Raw genomic sequence first — 23,350 nt, forward strand, 5'->3', positions numbered from 1 at the left:
ACGAAGTCTAGCACATTATAACTTAGGCTATGAACCTCCCAGTGCAGGCGGTAATGCTTTCCAAATTAACACACGTCTAAACGCAGGAAGCCCAAATTCAGACCTAAGCGGGTCCGTCCACATCAGACTGATCGTTTATGTAAGCTGAGCCCACGGAGACTGCATCCCCCGTGGGATTGACACGAAGCAGCCTGGCTGTCAGCAAACATCACCTCCCCGCAGGGCCGGCAAGCTGGAGGAGGGAAGAGCGTGCAGAAGCAAGGGGATGACTCAGAGGGAGCCCCGGCTCCCTGCAGAGCTGGCTGCAGACCCACAGCAGATCCAGACCCACGGCAGCCCCCCAGCCACCAGCAGCCATACACAGGTGCTGCCGAGCTCCAGCTGCTTCCCATTAGCAATGGGGCAGGTGTGAGGTGGTTATAAATGCGCAGGAGGAGGGTTCCCTGTAAGGTGTCTGGTAACTGCTTAGGGATCCCTCTGCTTTTACAGCTGTAGGTGGAGTGGGGTCTCCTTTTTCTGCTTGAGGAATTTGAGAGGGAAAAGGGTGGGGGAGGGTTGTCGTGCTTTGCTCTGTAGGGTTTGGTAGCTCAATCTGTGATGGCAGTAGTTGATGAAGTGCTGGTGGGTGGAGAACTTCCCTTGGAAGCTTACTGGGAAAGGTAGCGAGTTCTGGGTTTTATTTGGTTTGCACTAGTATAGTGGAAGTCAAAGCTGTTGTTGTCCTATGAATGATAGCTGAAAGGATTTATAGTTGGGAGTTCTGGGACAATCCTTAATCAATGCAATTAAATGTTAGTTGTGTGTGCCCTAAGGGAGGGGGCAGTTATTCTGCTTGTGTAAACAATGCTGCCTTCTTCTCCCTCTAACCAAACAGGCCAGGATCAGCTCTATCTGTTCCATTTCGTATGGTGAAATGGATGACTGGGACAGCAGTGATGATTTCATTCAGAAGCTGGATTTCTCCAGTTGTGGCGAAGAGGGTGAAGACAGAAGCATACACGAGGAGGATGCCCTGGCCTTGAGCCCTCTCAGGAGCTGCGACTCCCAGAAGTGGCAAGGGGACAGCCCTCTCCCTGCAACCCCTCACAGGAAACTCGGTGAGATTTTCTTGAGCAGGACCAAAGCCTGGGTGAGTCCTACCCTGAAGTCTCCTGTGGGTGTGACCAGGAGCCATGGCAATGCTGAGACACCGCTGCACATCACCTGGAAGAAGCTGCGGCTCTGTGACACCCCGTACACTCCCAAGGTAATGTCACCCACCTCTGTGTCTGGGCAATCAGGGTCTGTGGCATCCCTGGGGTGCTGCTGTGTGTGTGTGATGTGGGGAGTCTGTTGCTAGCTCTGTGGAAAACATGTTTTCACTGCTAATGGTTGTTGGCCTCCTTCTCTTCTGTTAGAAACCTGGACCGCAGGCTCCTTAGTTAAGGAGTGATTATTCTGCAAGTGTGAATAGAAACCTGTGTGTGGGAGCAGGTGTTTTGACTCTTTCCAAGCTGTTGTTGAAACTACTTAACTGGTATTAGTTCAGCCAGACTTTAAAAAAAAAAAAAAAGAAAAGAAAAAAACAACACAAAAACAAGCAGCCATGTGCCTTGGCTGCCCATGCTCTGCTTGGGGCACTGGACATCTGTATCACCTGTAGGAAGCATGTGCTGTGCTCCCAGCGGGATAAATGCGCCTCTTTGAGGTGCTCATCACCCCCAGGGGGAGCTTGGAGGCAGGCAGCTGCCCACACTGCGTGCTCTGTTCAGCTCATTTTTGGATGAAAGTGGGTTTTTTCTTCAAAGAGCACGTTGGGAGTGATGTTGCTGCTGGGGTTTACTTTGTCTAGTGAGGCTGGAAGGCTTCCAACCAGCTCGCTGTTCATTGATGTTGCTTCTCTCTTAGCGTGTAACTGAGCTGTTCGGTGATCTTGGGGAAGGCAGGAGTTTGTTCTCAGGGCAACAAATCAATGTGTGCTTGTGGAGGAAGACTTAGCCCATCTTCCTCTGCATTGCTCTTCTAAGATGTCATTTATCTACTTATCTGGCTTGTTGGGAGAATGGTCTCAGCCCCCTATTTTCTGTGAAGCTTCTTGTATAGAACATAATACAGCTGATCCTGCCTTCTGTGAGCGCAAGTGTGGGCTTGAAGCCAGCTTCTCTGCCCCTAAATATCTCTTGTTGTGTGCGCTGGCTTCTAGCATTCAAGACTTGTGATGAAATGGAGCTCTTCCAGGCCTCACAAGTAAGGATTTGTACTTCTTGCTTCTATCAAAGGGCTTCTGTTTCTGCTCCCCTCCAGAAATGTGGCTTTGTGGTGAGAAGGGCGGCCCTATGGCCACACATGACCAACTACATGGCCATAGGTGCTGAGGAGTGCCCTGACCCTCTCCAGGGGCAGTGGCTGTAAAGGGCCTCGCTCCACTTTGTTTTCTGGCAAGCTGCAGCAGACAGGCTCTAGAGGCCTCAATCTGCCTGTGAGGGTGGCTGGGAGCACGGATTGTGGAACACTTCAAGGTGGGAGAAAGTATGAGCAGAGTCTCACTGCATGCAGATGAGCTATGGAATCTCCTCTAAGGCAGAGCAGGCAGACAACTACAGGCTGTGTCCATACCCTATCCTTGAACAAATTGCTGCAGCTAGTTGTGGCAGCTGCCTTGCTTACCCTGTGTTAGCAGCTGCTCTCAGGTGATGTTACAGGAGACAAGTCTGATTATGGAGTAGAGCTCCAGTAAAGCAGATGGGAACTGCAAGCGTGCAACAGCAGGCTGCAATGGTGTTTTATATCCTTTTCTTGACTTGTGGCTAGACCGGAACATAGCCACAAGCCTACAGAGCTTCTTGGTTCCTGGGTAAACTGGGCTGGACTTAAAGCCCTTTCTAAGGGCTTTCTCTAAGAAAAAAGTGTATTAAAAGCGGACCTTACGCTGCCACCCTGAAGTTGAAACAAGTTGAATGCAAACTGAAAAGCTTGACTTCTTTTTCAAAAAAGCTGGTAGTAACTGAAAGGTTCAAATCAGAAGGGAACTCAGGTCATGTCCCACTTCATCTTCCTGACAAACCTGTCCTGACCAAACTGATGCAACAGTCCAGGTTTGATGAAATTGGTCTTGTGTTAATGCAACCGTGGTGCAATTTCTGTGGCTGTGTAGGTGGGGAAGATGAACAGCTGGTTCCTCTTGAGGACTGAGCTTGTAGAAGTGTCTTTGCAGCCCTCACCCGAGACAGCAGGGAACAGAGAGAGGGCTTGGTGAAGATCATAGCATTTTGTGGAAGAAGAAAACTGTCAGGGCTAAGTCAAGCATGCAGAGCTCTAGAGATTTCCCTACCCTGAGGAAGGGAGCTGAGTTCTCCTTCACTTGCAGGAGTGGTTTTATTCTGACATGGCAGCAAGCGAACACATTTTGTTTGCTCATCCACTGTGTTTTTTTTTCTCCCCTCAATACAGAGCCTGTTATCAAAGACAGCTTTCCCTTCGTCTGGGTCAAAGGTCCCACCCAAAGGCTTCCGACATCTGAGATTTACTCCTGGCGCTGACTCAGATGACTCCACCCAATCTTCTCTTGTCAATATCAATCCCTTTACACCAGAGTCGTACCGGCAAATGCTCTTTCTTCCTAACGGCAAGCGGAAAGTCAGAGGAGACATGTAAGTGAACTGTTCTTAAATAACAGGTGGGAAGGAGTCTGTTTGAAGGAGATAAGTAATGAAGGAAACATCCAGTGCCCGGACTTATTTGCTAATGATGAATCATCCACTTCAGTAGTGTTCACTGATGAAAAACAAACCTCACCAGACATGAGGGTAATAGAACAAATATGAGTAAAACCAGTAGTTTCACTTGTTCAGAAACGTAAATGGGGGGCTAAACAGCTCACCTCAATGTTTTGGATTCGGAAGAAAACTGCAACTCTCTCCTGACCATGGGTGGGGTGGAGTTAGGTTGGTTTATGCCCATATCTGGGACTTGGAAGATATGCATGTTTGGATGTAATATAGATTGTTAAGGTGGGAACTTGACATCATTGACTGCAAAAGCTCTGGCCCAAATCTGGTTTGAGATAGCCAACACGCAAGCTTAGTCAAATCCCCGTGCACTACAATGGTGTTTCTTTCATAGTCCCAGCTGTAACAGGACAAAGGCTTCCCCCTACCCCCTTGAAAGCACATCAGTGCAATTCTCTCCATCACTAGGAGCTTGTTGTACATTTCCATGTACAACATTGTTTCTATTTTCCATGTAGCTTCACCAGAAATAAGGTAGCCAGCAGAATGGTGCTTTGGATGATGCTTCTGTGTCCTGCGGACACTACAAAAATTGATTTATGCAAGATTTTTTTGACTGAGATTTTCTAGCCTGAGTCTACAGTCTTTTAGGCTTTACCTAGAGCCTCACTGCATATTAATCCTTTACAAAATACATATGTAGGATGGGGTTTGATTGTTCTGTGAAATGTTTTCATGTCAAATCTTGGTTGTTGGGCTGAAGTGATGCATTTTGACTTTCCTGAACTTCCGTTACAGGAGGAATCCTGATCCAAGAAGCCAGTTAAAACAGGATCTGCAGACCAAGGTGAGTGTCTCTGCATAATCTCCCACAGAGAGCATAAGATGCTAGCAAAGATTTGGTGCTTGAAATTTATTCAGCTCTTGGAGTTTAAATCATGGCATTGTGATAGAAGATGGGTACCTCTGATAGAATAATTCCAAGCTGGATGTGTGATGTTAACATTTGAGACTGCAAACTTGGAAATAATTGTGAAAGGAAACTTGTGCTAAAACAGATCTGAAACTTTGACAAGTGATCCTAAGACTCATCTATTTTGGCCAGTAGGGCATTCTGCGAATTATAATAACTTGGGCTCCTTGCCTTTGGGAGAAAGTAATTACTGTGTTGCTATATTACTGAATTACTGTAAATAATGAGAGTACCTTTGTGGTTTGAAGAAGCAGGTGTATTACCATAGCTATGAACAAGTGTACTGAGCATCCTCGGATGTAAAGGTAGCATGGTTTCTATATTGCAAATAATATATGTACCTGTACCACAAACACACAGACTTGAGCTGAATGGCTCTGGTGTGGATCAGTATCAAGGTCTGAGCTTCAACTGCAGTAGTCACACTAGCAAACCTCTGAAATGAGGCAGCGAATTCCTTATTCACCTTGAGTAGGCAAATGTCTTTTGCTGTAGCTCTTATCAGGTGAGCTAAGACAGAACTTCTGATGTTTGAATACCATGAACAGTATGTGCTAGTTAGCTGCTGTGTGCAACCACTGTGTGAAGAAAGCTGAGGTACAGAAAAAAGGGACTCATCTTGAGAAAAGTGATAGTGTCAGTAAATGCAGAGCTACCTACATCCATGGACCTGTGTACTTTGCTATAGCAAGTATGAAAAACAAGTTTTTGCTGGCTGAAAATCCCACTCTGACCAGTGCACAAATCAGGCCAGCTGTGAATGGGTGTTAATCTGGCTCTACACAGAAGCTTTGCTGGCAGTGCTGGAGAAAGAGCTCGGTGTACCCTTGCTGGGCCTCTCCCTGCTGCTGCCCTTTGCTCTGCTCCTGCTGGTCTTTGGTGTGGTGGGAGAGCTGTGCAAAGGGCCCTGGGCTTCCCCTTGCTCCCTGCCCTGAGCTGGACAACAAAGCTGGGTCGTCTATGCTTCTCTGGGTCCACAATAAGATCCCACTAGGGTTTGCTTAGCAACAGATCAGCAGATACTGCCTTGAAATGCAGAACCAAACTGTCCTGCTGTTGCTTGTGCTTTGCTGACAAACCTCTGTGGCAGGCTGTGTGGCCTGGCTGCATGGGGCGGGAACAAGGTCTTGCGTGACCCCAGCTATGCTGGCAGAGCTGGGTCCAGTTGCCCTTCCTTTCCCATTTTATCTGGGGGAAAACCACTCAAACGGGTGGCTTCTGGATCACAGCTGTATTCAGGTGTGACAAAAAGCTCACTTTTCCTGAGCAGCACCTCTAAGTAAACATCTCTTGTGCAGGTAGGTGGAACTGTTTGTTATAACTGTGAAATATTAGGCTTACTGGAAGAATAATGGTACCCTCTAGCAGAGAAAACTGGTACTGCAGAAAAATCACTGCAGCAGATTTATTATGCAGCTGTAGTTCTTCTATCATGCAATATCTGGGGCTACCACAATTGCTGTGTTCTGTAGATGGAAGCCTCAAATAACTTACTGAAATATTACTCTACTTCAATGATTATGATGAGCATGTTACAGGTATAAAACTACCAGGAGTTGTATTTATTTCCTGAGTTAAGGTAGTGTAATATATAGTTGCCTTACAAAAGATGGCCTGTTGTGAAGAGTTACTTTCATATGGGCCCCATATGACTGGCTGTAGGAACCAATTCTTTACCTCTTTGCTTTAAGGTCACGTCAGTCTAGCAGCAATCACAGCAGTGGCTTATCTGGAAAGCAGTCTAACGTGAACCCCTATCCCTGTAAGGGACGCAGATGATAAAGAAAAAACACGTAGCCCATTCTCTCTTGTTCACTTCATGCTCCACTGCTTATCTTTTCTTTTTTACTTACCTCCCCTGCCAGTAGACATGACTCTACGTGCAGTACCAGCATTCTCTATTTCCCTGGGGACTATTACTGTAGCAATAATGTTCCAGCTGCTCTGCAGGCTTTCAGCCCTTTGTGGAAAAGTGGCTCCCGGTGAGGAAATAGCTGGAAATACAAATACTGAGACCTGATGATATGCAGTTAGTCACAGCTGGTGCATCAAGCCTGATGAGAGCCTGGACTGATGCAGAATGCCCTTGCTGCAGGCACTCTTGACTACAAAGTAAAGCAGCTCTTATGTTACTGGGGCTGCGTTAAGCTAAGGCACCAAGCTTCTCCTGAGCACAGGGTAGTCATACCTCTTATTGAAACCCAAGCTCTGGGCATGAGTCTGGCTAATTCAGCAACACTGGATGTCTACCTATCAAGGCTGGTAACAGGTCTTCAAGTCTGCAGTACGTGGGCTAAAGACAAGCACTTTGTTCCCCACTGTTTTTCCCTGCCTGATGCCATTAGCCATGGGTCAAGGAAGTGGGCAGAGCTGCCAAAAGAAGAGATGATGGCAATAACCCAAGGGTGCTTAGGTGTATGCAGCCAACTAGACTGCTTCCCTGCTCCTTAGCTGTGATTTCTAACTATGGCTAGCAGGTCATGATTTAAAAATAAAATAAATCTTGTCCAAGTCAGGTCAAGGTGGCCTTTGTTAGGTGGCCAGGAAGAGTGCAACCTCTTTAAGTGGAAGGACTAGAAGTGTATCTGCATGCATATGTAGAATCCATAATGGGAGAGGGAGTAAGATGGTTGCTCTGTATAGGTAAATGCTACACATCTCTAAAAACATGTCAAGTGTTACCTGACTTCCAGCTCATACTGCTATCTCTGCTGTTTTTATGACCTTCTAGAGATGTCCTCTGAAGGAGAGCAATATGGTTTCCCGCTACAAGAAGGAATTTCTGGAGCTGGAAAGGATTGGTGTGGGAGAATTTGGCTCTGTCTACAAGTGCATCAAGCGCCTTGATGGATGCGTTTATGCCATCAAACGCTCCAAGAGGCCTCTGGCAGGATCCTCAGATGAGTGAGTGTGCTAGCTAGAAACTGTTGGTTGAAATGATGGATGTGTTTTTGGGAGGTGTGATGGAGAAGGAGGCAATGTAGACCTAAAGGTATCTGAGAAGTGTGGTAGGAGCAAAAGCTGGCTGCTGTCACTATCAAGTGGGAAGGTGGAGAAAGTTACTGCTTTAGGTCTGTGAGCATGAATGTCAGAAGTATCCCCAGGCATTATAAAGCAACATGGCAACTTACCAAGCTCCTCAGATTCATACAGCCAGTCTGTCTTTAAAATAACAACTGTTAAACAGCTCATCTGTGGCATTGCCCTGCCCTGCTGTGCAGCCTTTCTGCACCTGTATTGACCAGGCAGTTGTCCTGCATGTTGACATGCTGAAGTGATGGCTTCAAAGCTTCCTCTTCAATAAAAGACTCATTCAGTATTTTTGACAGCTACTCAACCAGTTTGAGGTGTTACTGAACGTCTTTTATTAAGGGCTGCATTTTGCTTCAGTAGTAGAGAGCTAGTCAGTTTGCCAAAACCCAAGGGAAAGTCCAAAATACCTCTGCTTTCCCTCTCCCAAGACAGGCTACAACCTGAGCAGTCCCTGATGCCCTGTCCCCAATACTTTTTCTGTGTGTGTGCTTCTCTAGGCAGCTGGCGTTGCGTGAGGTTTATGCTCACGCTGTCCTTGGACACCACCCCCATGTTGTGCGCTACTACTCAGCGTGGGCAGAAGACGATCACATGATTATCCAAAACGAGCATTGTAATGGTAAGAGCAGTGCTATTGAAGGCTGAGGTGTTGGGATGGGTGTACTTAAGATGAGTATCTTACGGTTTTCTTGGCTAGGAGAAAGGCCTCATCAGCTGCAGAGGAATGGAGTTAAATAATGGGGTGAACTGCCCACTGGTGCTGCAGGCAGGGTGGTATGCTCATTCAGGTTTGCCATATGGTTTGTTCAGAGACACCGGAGAAGACACCTCTGACTACTAAAGGAACTGTGAAATGTGGTGTGTAGTTCTCCTTGCTTATTTGGTATTGCAGTCTGGCAGCTGTGATAACTGGTGATAGCAGTTTGGAGTAATAACTCTAAATCCGGTGGAGGTAATCATGAAACATGGGGATCAGTGATGTATTTTTGTTCTAGTGAATGAACATTTGAGACTACAGGAGAAGTGATGAAAAGAAAACTGATGGAGAGTGAGGCAATGACATTTGCTAGTCCTGTGAAATAGCCAAGCTGCCTTAATGGAGACCCACAGAATTTCCCTGCTTTGTCAGATGTTGCATTCTTTAAACTACCACTAGTGGATATGTGATTAATTTCATTGCTCCACTCTTCACATCTTGCTTTATGCCTGTAAAGATAAAAGTAATGAACCTTTCCCCTGTAGACTTGCAGCAGCAGCATCGCTCCTGGGTCAGCCCTTCTGGTGCTGTAGGTAGAACTGCAGTTGCTTAGTGCCTGGCAGGCAGCAGGGTGCTCCAAGGCAATGGGAAGGCTGGTGCCAAGCGGTGATATCCAGGTCTGGTCAGGGTTGTCACTAGTAAGCCTGCAAGTGCTCTGGTCCATAACTTATATTCTAAACATGCTGCTCCATAAAGTCTTTGACTCTTTTCTCCTAGGTGGAAGTCTCCAAGATGCACTGTTGGAAAATGCAAAACGTGGACAGTATTTCCTTGAAGCAGAGCTGAAGGAAATCTTGTTACAGGTCTCCATGGGGCTGAAATACATCCACAACTCTGGCCTTGTACACCTGGATATCAAACCTAGTAAGTGTACTCCTCTCCCCCTGCCCTGTGAGTGCTGCTGGCTGGATGCATTACAGTGCTTTGAAGGAAAGAGTATCTTGCCCTAGAAAGTGAATGTCTTGTGATTTTCCAAGCTTTCCACTGCTGTGGCTCTAGAACAGAACCTTCTCTGATAGTTGGCAGACTTTAAGTCTTATGATCCTCATAATCCTGGTTCATGGGAGTCACTTTCCTACTGGTGGAGCGAGTAGGATTGCTAAAGAAGACAGGGACTTCGTTATTTGCTGCAGTTTTGTTGCACAGTGCTCAACCTTTGTGAGAGCTGCAGTGAGAAGTGAATATTTCTTCTGTAGTTACCCAGAGGGATGAAGTTTCTGTAAAACATAGTAACAAGCTTTCTTCTCTGTGCAGCTGAGGACGGGCATATCCACAGCAACATTTCCTTCGCAGTTGCATAGTTACATCCTTAACAGAAGGATCTCCTTTTGTGTGCTGAAATCATGCTCCCAGCTTGTGGAGCAAAGGGAGGGGCAGAGAAGTTGATTACACTGGGATATTTTATGCATAAGATACAACTGTCTTGTCAGTTGTATTGCTGAATATGTAAGCTGGGCAGAAAGCACATGCATAATTTCTCTGGCTGCAAAGCTTAGCTAGCTTTACAGGTGGGATTTCTATGGAGTTGTCAGGCTGCTGACTGCTGCAGTCAGGTTGCTCAAATAATAGTTGCTAAACCTCACTGTCTTGCAGGCAATATCTTCATCTGTCACAAGCTGGCAGTTGAAGGCCATGCTGGGCAGGAAGAGAGCGACAGCGAAGATGAATTCTCCTCTGGTGTGATGTATAAGATCGGTAGGCTTTTTGCTTACTTTACAACTGACTTAAATTTAGGGCTGCCCATTACTGCTTGATATTGCTATGTCTTAGTTGTTGAAGGGATTTACATAACAGAACTGATAGCATCATCCTAAATACCTCTCGTACTTACCAGAATTAATTCCTCTGCAGTGACAAGCATTAGAAAACTTGTTGGCGTGTCTCCAAACCCAGAATCCTGTGTAGAAGCAGGCTTGTTCTTATTCTGTTTCTGATCATTCTGTTGGTGCTCTTAAAAATCTGGCTTTTATTGGAGATTTACTTCTGTCTGCTCTATTGGTCACTTTTTTCTTGTTTTAGGTGACCTTGGCCATGTGACATCAATAACAAATCCCCAAGTGGAGGAAGGGGACAGACGTTTTTTGGCCAATGAGGTATTGCAAGAGGTAAAGTTGCTGGTGGGAGAACAGGGTGGTGAGCAGGTGGAGAGATCAACCATAGTAAAACCATTATTCTGGCATGTTTCTTATCTCCTCTTTCCTGTGCCAGGTCTGGCTGTGAAATCAGTGAAGCTAACAATTGAAATAGTACAGGCTTGGATATTGTCCTAACGTGCTTCAGAAGCAACTTGAGATTATTGCAACTATTTTACCTGCAATGAGTAAAGGGGACAAAAACTTTAAGTCCCCTTCATGTTACATATCTAGAGGACATAAAACTGTTGTACATCACTGAGTAATACATGCATCTAGGCAAATGCTTTGTACAACAAACACCAATTAAGAACAAACACCAGTTAGGTAGTAGAGAGGTAGGAGGCACAGCTGAGGAATGATGCAAGTCCTCTTAAACCTGTAGTATTTTTGTCACTCTGGCCAGTGAGCAAAAAGGGAATCTGTATTTAACAACCATGTTGGACGTGTTAATCAGCTCAGGTATTTAAGTGATGTTATTCTTCCTGTGCTGCAAGTGGATTTAGGAACTGTTAGGTCAATATATCACATGCAGTCTTTTGGTTTGAGCTAGGTATGCCTGGCTTATGGCCTTGTGGTAAGGGCAGGTGGCACATATTTGTTAGGTGTTTGTCCCCTAGACTTGCTCTGGTGATTCTAGTGTGGGCTGCAAGCTCCTCATGAGTGGGTGAAATCTAATGTGCTGCTAACAATTAGCCAACAGTACTACAAAACTCAATATTACTGGCTGAAGTTCTTATCCTAAAGAGGAGAAAACTAACTGGGACAGTGGAGGCAGTATCATATACTTGTTTAGCTGCTGCTTTTTGAGGTGATAGCCCAACACTTCTGAGTATAACAAGATATTTTCTTTGTATAACACTTCATCTTCTCTCTGCAGCAATACTGCCATTTGCCAAAGGCAGACATCTTTGCTCTGTCCCTCACGATAGCTCTAGCAGCAGGTGCAGGACCACTGCCTCACAACGGGGCCATGTGGCACCACATCCGCAAAGGGAATGTCCCATCGATCCCTCAGAAGCTTCCTGATGGCTTTCTTGAACTCCTCAAGGTGAGTAAGTAGCCTAACAGGATAAGGATTTTTCCAGTACACATGCAAGGGAGTTTTAAACCCTGAACTCCTTTGCCTTCTAGCTCATGATCCATCCTGACCCAGCGGAAAGACCTTCTGCCACAGCTCTTACAAAGCACCCAGTTCTCCGTCCTTCTCTTGAAAAAACTGTGCAGCTTCAGAAGCAGCTAAATGTGGAGAAGTGTAAGACTGCCATGCTGGAAAGGTAGGGCTTGTGTGGGCACAAGGGAGAGAAGACAGGTCTGATCACCAGGCTTGAACGTAGGGAGGCAATGCTGGGAGACCCAGCATGCAGGAACACTCCGTTACAGGGCCTGGAGCTGGAAGGGCTGTGAGGCTGTAGCTAGGGACTTGCAGTGCCAAGGCAGCTGTGGTTCATGTCTGGCTTTGAGACACTGGCTGAACTAGAGCAGTGAACTTGCATGCTTACTGCAAGCATGGGTGATGGAAAATACTGATAAAATGCTGCCAGATAAGAAAAGTCTACTGAACAGACAGTGGTCTTGCATAGCAAGATGAGAAAAATGCAAGGTGGTGGCGGACATCCTCCTTCCCCATGCTCCCTTGCTGCTGTTGTTGGCAGTGATGTTTTCAGGTGCTTAGATAGTCACACCACCATATAATAGTCATAATATAATAATGTAATACTCAGCTGGGGAATAGGTTTTCAGTGTAGACAAAAGAGCACATGTTATGGGAGAGCAGCAAGCATCAGGGAAGGAAAGCAGTGGAGGAGAAGCAAATGCCTTTTTTAGATACCTGCTGCTTGGAGTGACACTGATTCTAACAATACAAATACTGAAACAATGTGGAGGGGGAAGATTGAGGTAGGGATTCTTCATACTGGTGCTGGTCTGTGTGTTTCATGACCTGAGGCATGGACTACTTAAACCTTTAAAGTCGATCCAGTCAGGAACAGAAACTGGAGAAACCTGTAGTATTTTCCATGTCAAACCTGGTTCCAAAAGTAACCAGCAGTACTGCAGTAACCCTCCTGTGCAAAATTGTTCACAGATGATGGGGATTCATATATAATGTAGTTCTCTTCCTTTCCTCTTTTTTGTCTCTTCCCTGCAGGGAATTAAAAGCAGCACGCCTTGCCCAGAGCCTCATGAAGGACCAGCCCTTAAGTGCCAAGCTACCGGAGTCTGAAACCTCTTCTAAGCAGAACAGCAAGCGCCTGGTGGGAGGGAAGAACTGCCGCTCATTTAGCTTTACTTTGGGTTACTGAATTTCTGTGTTGTCCAAGAAAATTCTGGCTGCTGAATGGCCCTGTGAAAGCAGAGGGTCTGCCCAGACCAACACCCCATATTAGCTCTCCCTGTTGTGTGTTTTTTTTTTGTTTCCCTCATTAGCTATGATGAGATGCGCTGGCTAAGGAAAGGAAAGAATGACTAGCTCAGAAGTATAAGATGTGATTTCAAGTGTATTTTCCTCAGCCTTACCTGTTTAATTTCTCGTGTAACTGGTCTTGCTCTAGACTAAGAATATTTTCCCATACAAAGGGAAGGATGGCAGTTTTTTCTGCTTCCCTTTGTTTAGACCCCACTGATGTTTTATTGATGTTTCTGTGGTCTTAATGCTTTGGCCACCCGTGTATTTTTGAAGGAAATCTGGTTGTGTGAGGAGTACAGCATCACTGAGGGGGGTGAGAATAATATTTTTAACTACATGTCAGGAGGTAGACCTGTTACATCATGGTCCTGATGGACTTTAGATGAATTTGGAGCAGTGTTTCACTGAGGGAGATAAAGAGTGAAGGAAGTGCTTTTGGTTAAGGGGGCTTCGCTTGAGGAAGCTGAAGGAAACTTCCCCTCCCTTAACTCTCAGCATGAAATTATGGAGCTGAAGTCAATAAGCTTTAGCAGAAGGGTTCCTGAAGCCTGATGTGGATTATGCTGATTGAAAAGGACTTCTCACTTCAAGCGGGGAGGGGATGACTTCAGTGTGTCCTGGCAGGTGGATCTGTGGCACTATTTCCATGCAGGTATCTCCCACGTGGAGCCACGGCCTGCCTGGGCTATCCAGCTGGCTGCCTAGAAAGCATTTAGGCCTTGTCAGTCCTGTTTCTTTTGGAGTTGCCTCTGTGAAGTGTGTGATAAATCTCATTCCCCCTGCTAAATGTAGCTTCCTGAGTTCCTATCGGTTGCCGTGTGGCTGTGACACCCGGTGTCCGTGCTGTTGTGCTGTGAGGGAGAGCGAGAAGCGATGGCTCCGTCACTACCCGTTTGTGCTCAAGCGCTGGCACAGCCGCGCCTTTTAACCTCCTACCCCCTTTCAAACCCCGAAACGTGCAAATAAAGATTTTTAACGCTTATTTTTACTTCAGACCGAGTGGCTATCTCGATTTATTCCTGTGATTTTTGACTCTTTTTGGCGGGCGGGGGGTGGCGCTGCGGCTCCCCCCGGCTCCTTTCCGCTTCCGGGCGAGGCCGGGCCCGCTGCTCCCCGGCCTCCTCCCGCGGGCGGCGGCATGCTGCGACCGGCCCCATGGCGGGTATGGGGCGAAAAAGGGGAAAAAAGGGGCTGTGCTCAGGGACAGCGGGCCCTGGCCCTTGGTATTCCGCGATCTGTGGAGTGTCCGGGGAGGGCTGCGCTGGGCGTGGGACCGCCGCGGGTTGTGTGCGTGCGGGTCAGGGGGGCGTGCAACAAGGCGGCGGGTTTCTGAGCTTCATGGTCTTCCTAGGCGGCTGTCAGGCTCCAGCTTGACAAAATAGCCTTTAAATTAACAGAACAGGCCTTGAATAAACCACCCGGCTCCGTTTGCTGGAGCTGAGCTCTTCCCCCAGCCTCCGTGCCTCGCTGGGAAGGATTGGGATTGCAAAAATCTCTGTAGGGGCTCAGGAAATGCGGTGTGGTGGGTGTGATTTGTGCCGTGGAGGCTGATATCTGTCTGTTCTGCAGGTGTTCCGCCAGTTTGTAAGGCATGAGTCTGATACGGTTGTTGGCTCCTTGGTCCTGGAAAGATGTAAGTAGCTGCTGTGTGGTGGGGTGGGTGTGCTGCTGTGCTTCCCAGCACCTGCCTCTCCGTGCATTATGTGCTTGTTGCCTGGACTTCCATGTGCCTGCAGCGCTTGTCTGGGTGCTGCTGCTGCCACACCAGGTGTAGGCTTCAGAGTTTGCCTTCCAGTTCACATGTTCACCTTGTAAGAGTGGTGCTCCCAGCATCTCCTCCAGCTTTTTGCCTTCAACGAGAAGGAATAACCTGTGTCCATCCAGATCTGTGTTAAAAATGTTGACCCTGTAATTCAGAGGATGTGGTGTAATGCAATGTTCTTGAAAATAGATAATTTTCATTACAAAAAGAGCAATGATATACTATGGTCTTATGATAGTTAAATTAAAAATATCTTGATTTTTAATTAATAGTCTTAAGTCATGTATGGGTGTGTATGTGAAAAAGATGACCAGAAAGAAATAAAAACTATCTTTCTAAATGAGGTTATTCAGCAGTGATAACAATAATGAAGTAAAAATAGTAACTATTGCATGGCCTGGTTAGCCAGAAGTGACAAAAGCTGGAAAAATGGTCAGAAATTTCAGAAAGTGATTGTTTAGTGATTGTTTTGTTCCTTGGTGAAAGCTCATGATTTATAAGTTGCTGAGATCAGAAGGATCATAATTCACTTGTGTAAACCTCTTTGAAATCCTTGATCTCTTCCTAGTACTGAAAACAATTATTGAGTCTTCAGGATTCTTGTCCCATACTCAGTAGTGCATCTCCTCTTGCATTTACTCTCTTGTGTTTCAGCCATGAATCGTGTTCAGTTACTTGGTCGCGTTGGACAGGACCCAATCATGAGGCAAGTGGATGGAAAAAACCCTGTCACCATATTTTCTCTTGCAACCAATGAGATGTGGCGAACAGGAGAAAACGAGGAAGCCCAGGGAGGTGAGTTTGCACTGAGCAACCTGCTTCTGCCCTGTTTTGTGGTCATGTTTGCATATTCAGTAGCACCATGCTTTGCCTTCAGGCTGCTCTGTAAATTTCTGAGGTGCAGAGAAGTTCCTCATGGGTTAGTAAGGATGTTTGTATGTCCCAGACTCATCCTCAACAGCATGTACTGAATAGGGGTTTGCTTGTTGACCCTCCTCTGGAGGAAGGGAAAGAGCACTGACTTGGCAGTTCTGCCTCGTTGGGGTTGCCAGAGGTGCAGCAGCTTCTGTACTCTCTATTCCTAGAGGGGGAAAAAACAATGATATATTTGCTCTGATTCTTCCATCAGTCTGTAGCTACAGTTGTTTGTTTTTTTTCCTCTAATTTTGTCTGATGTGGAGTCTGTAAGGGGCAAAAAAGTCTTGTAGTACGAGCATTGGCTTACAGGGAAACTGATCTCTTGGTTTGAACTGTGCTCCTGCGCTTTTGTTTGGACACAGATGGGTGGAACATAGGATACTAGTGTACTTCTGCTTCTTAAATCACTTTTCATAATTTGAGAACATGTTGAAACTCATTTCTGAGGCTTGCCTGAAAAAGAGGATGTGGCATCTGACTTATTTTTATGTACCTTAGGTGATATCAGTCAGAAGACAACATGGCACAGGATCTCAGTCTTCAGACCAGGCCTCAGGGATGTTACGTATCAGTATGTGAAAAAAGGGTAAGTGAACGTGGTTGAGGATATAAAGCCTTCATAATTAGTTGATGTAAGAATTCATAGTATCACCGAATTATTTAGGTTGGAAAGGACCCTTAAGATCATCAAGTCCAGCTGTCATGTAATACTGCCAGTACCACCACTAAACCATATCCCTAAGCGCCACGTCCGCACATCTCTTAAATACCTCCAGGGGTGGCAACCTGACCGCTTCCCTGGGCAGCCTGCTCCAATGTCTGACCACCCCCTTGTGTGAAGAACTTCTTCCTGATAGTCTAAACCTCCCCTGGTGCACCTTGAGATTGTTTCCTCACATCCTGTCACTTGTCACCTGAGAAAAGAAACCAACACCCACCTCATTGCAGCCTCCTTTCAGGTAGTTGTACAGAGCGATGAGGTCTTCCCTTAGGCTTCTATTCTCCAAACTAAACAGTCCCAGCTCCCTCAGCTACTCCTCATAACTTCTGTTTCCTACTCCCTTCACCAGCTTTGTTGCTCTTCCCTGAACACATTCCAGAACCTGATGTACTTCTTGTAGTGAGGGGCTCACAACTGAGCACAGTACTCAAGGTGCAGTCTCACCGGTGCCACATACAGGGGGACAATCACTTCCCTAGTTCTGTGGACCATGCTATTCCCAATACAAGCCAGGATGCTACAGACATTCTTGGCCAGTTCTGGTGGGCAGGAGCTGTACTAAGATAGAAGTGCCTTACAGTAAGCTAACAAATGTGCTGCACACAAGTGATGAAAAAGCCTATGGATTCAGAATCAAATGTAAAGGAGAAAAGAGTGGTACAGTTTTCTGACCAGAACCAAATTCTTGACTTTTCAGTTCTCGACTCTACGTTGAAGGGAAATTAGACTATGGTGAATATACAGACAAAAACAATGTGAGGCGGCAGGCAACAACAATTGTTGCAGGTAAGGAACAGCGCACCAAAGTCCACTTTGTATCTTTAAAATGGAGAGGGATGGGGTGGAGGACCTGTGAAATAGGGCTTAGTCTGTCTCCATCCTCAGAATGCATAGTTGGGGAGTCTTGAGAGAATGAAGAGGCTCTCTTCAGTTTCCAGCCTGTGCCACTAGATGTCCTCTGGCACTGCGTGTGAAGAGACAAAGTGAGAGCTTCTGGTTGCAGACTATTGCATAGTTTGCTCACACAAACCAGTTGGTGCACCAGGCAGATACTGCGTGTTCTAAGAATGTTGGTATGTAGTGCTGCACATCAGGCAGATTCTTCTAGCCAAAGCAGAGTTCATTCAGTACTTTTTTCTTAAGTTTGGCCAGAAATTTTTACTTCCTCCAAGATAGGCTTCACCAACTTTAAGGACCCCTGTTTGTGAAAGATTTTTTATGGAGAGATAATTTAATGGAGAACTTAAAAAGACCTCAGTCTCGTAGCCAGTAGTGGTAAGAAGAGCACAGAATGGACAGAGTAGCGTTGTCCCTTGAGTAAACACAGTGAGGAATAGAACTGGGAAACTGAACTGTCTTTAAATAGCATGAGGATAGCCAAGAACAACTTGGTCCTACTCCTTTATTGTGGGTAGAGCAACTGTCTCGTGGCTTTTGAAGAAGGGCTGAAATAACTGGGTAGTAAAGCGAACGCTTCTGTTATACAGCTATATCTAAAAAAAAGGAGAAAAAAAAATATTCTGGATGTTTATACAGTTCAACCTCCTTAAAACGATAGCAATCAAACTTTCACATGAGCAGTTGCAGCTAGCAGTGCTATTGGTTGCTGTTTATAAGTAGCTGGAGGAGAGAAGCAAATCCTTTTTTTGTTGTTGTTGTTTTAAATTGGTATTTTCCCTAATGATTTCTTGTTAGTGTTCAAAATCCCTAGTCTCAAGATGCTGCAGAAACTGAGGCTTGATGAAATACTAATACTGTAAATAATGATGAAATAATAATACTATAGTCCCATGGGCTGATGATGGGATAGTGCATAATGAAAATGAGAAAATAAAAACAAAGTAAGCTGTAACTGATAGAGATCATAGTTAAAGAATTAAAATGTTATTTTGAAATGTTTTTGATATCTTTGTTCAGCAACTTTTCATCACATTTAGCACACTTGTTTCATAGCCTGTGGTCCTCTTGAATTCCCAGTCTTCTGGGGAGATAAAACTGGAACCCTGTATTGGACAGTTCTGTGAAATGTTCTGTTCTGAAATACATGTCTTTGCAGCTTATTTTTACAGAAATAGGTTGTCATTGTGGATGTGCAGGTGTGCAACAGGGCAGAATAATCCTGAAGTATAAATTCTCTATTTCTTTTCAGATAACGTAATTTTTCTGAGTGATAATGTGAAAGAAAAGGTGTGAGGTCATTAGTGCTTGGACTGAGGCCATTTCATTCCTTGTGCATCACAGTGCTTCATAATTCTGTAATCATGTATATTGCTGTAGTTTCTTTAAAAAATAAATAACGTTTGATACCCATTATGTGTGTGCTTTGTTTTGTTTTCCTGTGTGCTTTCTCTCTTCATCATCATCTCTACTTTGGACCTTTTTTTTCCTTAAAGGAAAGGATAACCTAGGAAACTGTATTAATTCTTGAGCTGATGAATATGTAAGTTGAAATCACCTCTCTGAATCTTCACTTTCAAACTTTTTATCCTTGTCTGCCATAATTGTTCTTCTGTCCTGGAGGAGAAGCACCTTCTGTGCGTTTGATTCTGATCCTGTGTCGATTCTAGCATCTGATCAAATCAGATGTTGTCTTTCACCAGTGCCTGCTTTGGTCACGGGCTTAGGTCTTCATTATTATGGCCTTTGACATACTATGTCCCTATGATATCGTATTCCCAACCCAGTACCGTGTTAGGGTGCTATGCCTGCCACTTGCCATCAGGAGGAGCTGGCAGAACGACTGCCTTGTCCCTCCCTTAAAGGATGCCAACGGTGCTGTGAAAAACATTGCCGAACCTGGGTTCTCTGTTGCTGGGGGAGTGGTGGTTATTGTGCTTTGATTTTAAGTATCAGACTGAACATTATTAGTGTTTTTATTTAAAAATAAATAAATATGCAAGCTAAAAGATTCCCACTGTAACAGTAAGACGTGAACAGGGAAAGGAAAATGTAGGGGGTGACTATTTCCGGCCTTCAAAACTAGTGGGATTTGCTATTTCATCTCTTTGATTCCAATACAAAGCATGCTTATGTGTATTTTTTTCAGCTCTTCCCCCTATAGAATGGTCTCACGTTCTTCTTTATGAGCACTGGCAGTACTACCAAAAACTTTAATTTTGGCATTTACTTCTGGGTGGAGTTACTGCTTCAGCTAGTATCCTGGTCCCCATCGCTGGCATGCTGAGGTGTTAGATGTGCTGGAAGTGCTTAGTTCACTGTGCTATCCACACGGGAATGTGGTATCTTTTAAAATAGAAAGTTCAGATTTGAATTCCAATAGCTACTCTTTGTTAGATCTGAGTCTGTTGGGAGGCTCTGATCTGTACTGAGGGGGGAAGTGTCTCTTCTCACAGTTATCTGTGTGAGGAGTATGTCAGGCTTTCAGAGGCAGAAAAGAGCAAAGATTTCGTGGTTAGACCTTCAGTGTGCATTAAAACATAGCTGTCCCAAGGCTGAACCTGGCAATTCCCACTCCTTGCTGGCTCCTCCATCTCTATATGAAGTTGGTTCAACATAACACACTGCTGTTATTTCGGTGTGATCCCATGTTGTTCTCCCTGCTTCAAGTCAGGCCAGCAGAAGTACAGTCACGCAGGAATGTGATACTCATTTCACCCTCAGCTGATTTATTACAGAAAAGCATGCAAGGTGAGGGGCAGATCTTCACGACTGAGAGACGTATGCAAGGTCAGCACTTAAGTATCAGTATTAAAATCAAACAACTCTTCTGTGTTTGTTCTTTCTGTCTGAAGGAAGTGCTGGACAGAAAGTCCAAGTCCTTGTGGGGTAAGGTAAACCCCTAATAACATAGACCTTCAGGTGGTTCCAGGGGTGGCAGGTAATAAGCTCCTCCAAGGGTGCTTGTGTGACTTGATAACAGGTTTCCGTAGCGCACAGTACTTTCTGAGAAGGGTGACTAATAGCAGGGTTGACTACAGATGCTGGAGTAGAAAGTGGCATTGTTGTTTTCTTCCTGATCACTGGCGAGAAGAATGTGAACTGCCACGGGGTTATTGTGGTGGTGCACTTGTACAGTGATAATCCAAACACAGTTTGTGTTTGGTCCATGCAGAAGTTTCCTGGTAGCTGAAAGCTTAGCTTTCTCCTAAGATATTTTTTTTTCATAGCTAGGAGGCCTGGAGTGAATGTACTAAGCCTGTTCATTAAGTTTTTTGCCTCCTTATTTACACCCTGCCATGACAGTGGAGCTCAACGCTGCTTCTGACTGCCTGCTTTGGAGCTTGGGAGCTGGCTTTGTGCTCTGAAGTCAGAGTACTGAGGTGGCAGTAATGGTTGCCTTCACTGCTGCACCCGCAACTCTTGGTGAGTGCCAAAGGGCTCATCCTAGTCTCTGCCCATGGCACAGGATGGGGATGGAGCTGAGCAAACACAAGGTATACGACTGGGTGCCAACAAAAAAAATATTTGCTCAAGAGCTTCAACTTTTCTTGCTTTTCCAGTTGTTCTACTTAAAGTCGCTGATAATTTTTTAAAGATTGCTGTGTTATACCTGCTACAAAGACAACACACATCTACAGTGAGAATGCAGTGTTTGAGAGGCCACACACTGTTGTTTACCATTATTCTGCGTTAAGGTAGATTTTCCTTCGAGACACTACTAGCAATAGACAGAGCAAAAGCAACTGGTGGCAAATGTTGTGCGTTCAACTCCACCTTTCAGCTACTGGGTGAAGTTAATGTATAAGTGAGTAATGTGGCTTACGAGAAAATAAGGTGTGAAATCAATGTTCATCTAGCAGATGGGTCTTTTTTTTTATGGCTAGTTACTTCTTCTGTGAGGAAATGTTGGAGTGGAGTGGTATCTACCAAGTTAAATACAATGATACCTTGTTTATAGCTGGGCAATATTTTTCTGTGCTGTCCCTTGGTGAATGGCGTTCAGCTTTTGATTGTCCCTGATAACCTCTTGTGTAAACTGGATCAGGAAAGCCCTGTTTGCTTGCAACAGCTGGGGCATTTAGATATGTTTGACCTTCACAAGGAATTTATTTTATGTACTTATTCAGGTAGATTGGAAGAGATAAAAAAAAAAAAAAAAAAATACAGATCTCTTTTACGTATTTGGAGTATTTCTTAAGAGAGCTGAGACAGAGCTCCTTGGGTCAGTGAGGCACCTCAGTGCCACTCAGTTATTTCTGTCAGTGTAGTGCAAGGTGTAGGAAACCCTCTTCTGTGCTCATTTCAGTGGCTGTTTTGCTCTAGTTTAAGGGAAATACCGCAGGCATTGTGCCCGTTAAGAGCTTTCAAAATGTCAGACAGCAAAGAACATATTTAATGGAAGTGTGACGTGCATTTGATAATGTAGATACAATCCCCACCCACCCACAACGTACATGGTACCTTGAGGGCTGCTTCGTGAAGCAGGACTGGATGAACCAACTTTGGCTGAACCAACTTCTCTTGCTTCTTGTTCAGGATTCAGTTTCTGAGGACAGAAAAAGAACGCGATTAAACGTGACTGAGGGCCTGGACTAGTACAGAATTACTAGAGGGTGGTTTTTTTTTTTTTGTTTTTGTTTTTTACTAACGAGTACCTGCCTTGACTTCTGTCACAGCCAAAAGGTGTGACTGGTGTCTCGTATGAAGAGGTGGGTGTTTGGGTCCTGTCCCAGTGCTGCTGTGAAGGCTGGCGTTGCCTGTGGGAGCTTGGTAAAAGCTCTCACAGAGAGATCTTGAATTGCAAAGGCAGGAAAGCTGAATTAGTGCTTTGAGAAGTCCCTAGGTACAGGAGGGAGGAATATTCTGGTAAAGGGATCTTGTGTTTCTGTCAGTGTACCTATTATGTGGTTTCAGCAGTGGGCTGTCTCCAGTACTGGCAATCCCACATCTTTCACAAGTATTCATGTCAGGAAAAAAAATATAATGCCAGGATTGTGGGAAGAAAACTTCGCTATTCTCAAGCACACCTATTTTTAACTGAAATTTCTGTGGTGGGAGCATTTTTGCAAATAGTTGAGCATGTCTGTATGTACAAACTAAAACTTGGTGGCTGTTCTGACCAGGTTTTGCCCTGTTTTCCCTTGGGGATGGTGAACTTCTTCACATGGCAGATCTCATTTACACAATAAATTCCCTTTGTTAGTGCGTTATCAGTTGCTGGCTAGTGTAAGTGATGTGTTTGCAGATGATAAATATGCAAAGAAATCACCTTTCGTGGGGTTTCTACCAAGACATCCCCTTGTGGGAAACGTGTGTTGGTGCGTGTAAAATTTTTTTCTTCTGCTGGTTGCTTTGTCTCTCACCTAAAAAAAAAAAAAAAAAAAAAAAATAATAATAATAAAAAAAAATCAGCTTGTTACCATACTTTGCAATTTCAGCACAATCTCCAGAAAACACTGTGATTAGAAGTTGGTAGCCTGGTCTTTCTCTGTGTCATTCTTAGTCCTGAAATTTGGGCCCTGCGCTCTTTAAGAGGTGCTAATTTTGCTGAAGAAACTCTTTTTCTACACATGGCCATTTTCTGTGTTTTTTAAGGGGTGCGATTTTTCATTTGTAGCTGTTTAAAAAAAAGCACATGGTTGTTATCCTTTTATAGGTTAGGCTCTGTTGCTATTTGTCCTTTTCTTGCTGGTTGACTTTTCAAACTCACCTGAACAAAATGGCTTTAGAAAATGGATGGTTATCTTGATCCTGGTTGTCACAAGTCAGAAAAATGTCACTTGTAAATATTTAATGAGCCTTTGTGCAACTGACCCGATCAAGAACTGGGTAACGATGCAGTCACTGGAGTGACTTCTGTAACCCGGATCTGCAAGGAAAAGAGAGCACCTTTCCTTTGCCAGGCTTTCTGAGACTTAACTTACAGGCTTGTATTGTTGCCAGCTTTTTTTTTCTTTGATATTTAAAGTAAGTCATGTTTGTTTGGAGCTCTACCTTCTTACCAGCCACCTCCTTCTCAGCTGGCTTGGTTTTGTGTGTG

General features: G+C 44.9%; 1 protein-coding gene across 3 annotated transcripts; it reads left to right on the plus strand.

The window, feature by feature from the left end:
- The first annotated feature begins 240 nt into the window (after positions 1-240).
- On the plus strand, positions 241-18,721 carry WEE2 (WEE2 oocyte meiosis inhibiting kinase). Of its 3 annotated transcripts, XM_072038982.1 has the most exons (17): positions 251-364; positions 875-1,246; positions 3,430-3,629; positions 4,506-4,554; positions 7,412-7,584; positions 8,211-8,332; positions 9,188-9,334; positions 10,064-10,165; positions 10,490-10,575; positions 11,483-11,653; positions 11,737-11,880; positions 14,136-14,171; positions 14,579-14,642; positions 15,426-15,566; positions 16,188-16,275; positions 17,108-17,196; positions 18,560-18,721. In XM_072038982.1, exons 1-17 carry the CDS (start codon positions 266-268, stop codon positions 18,601-18,603), a joined length of 2,127 nt encoding a protein of 708 aa, XP_071895083.1. In that variant the 5' UTR covers positions 251-265; the 3' UTR covers positions 18,604-18,721. The 3 variants fall into 3 exon arrangements, with proteins under 3 accessions (XP_071895080.1, XP_071895079.1, XP_071895083.1); XM_072038979.1 differs by lacking the exons at positions 14,136-14,171; positions 14,579-14,642; positions 15,426-15,566; ... (1 more) ...; positions 17,108-17,196; positions 18,560-18,721 and adding an exon at positions 12,752-14,002 and having other exon boundaries at positions 241-364; positions 10,490-10,563; positions 11,737-11,879; XM_072038978.1 differs by lacking the exons at positions 14,136-14,171; positions 14,579-14,642; positions 15,426-15,566; ... (1 more) ...; positions 17,108-17,196; positions 18,560-18,721 and adding an exon at positions 12,752-14,002 and having other exon boundaries at positions 245-364; positions 11,737-11,879.
- The last annotated feature ends 4,629 nt before the right edge of the window (positions 18,722-23,350 follow it).

Source organism: Anas platyrhynchos, chromosome 1, assembly GCF_047663525.1.
Source record: "Anas platyrhynchos isolate ZD024472 breed Pekin duck chromosome 1, IASCAAS_PekinDuck_T2T, whole genome shotgun sequence".
Taxonomy (NCBI): Eukaryota; Metazoa; Chordata; class Aves; order Anseriformes; family Anatidae; genus Anas; species Anas platyrhynchos.

Coding starts and splice junctions, on each gene's coding strand:
- WEE2 (XM_072038982.1), top strand. CDS start 266: ATGACTCAGAGGGAGCCCCGGCTCCCTGCAGAGCTGGCTGCAGACCCA. Junction 4,555..7,411: donor AACAGGATCTGCAGACCAAG/GTGAGTGTCTCT, acceptor ATGACCTTCTAG/AGATGTCCTCTGAAGGAGAG. Junction 15,567..16,187: donor AAACGAGGAAGCCCAGGGAG/GTGAGTTTGCAC, acceptor TATGTACCTTAG/GTGATATCAGTCAGAAGACA.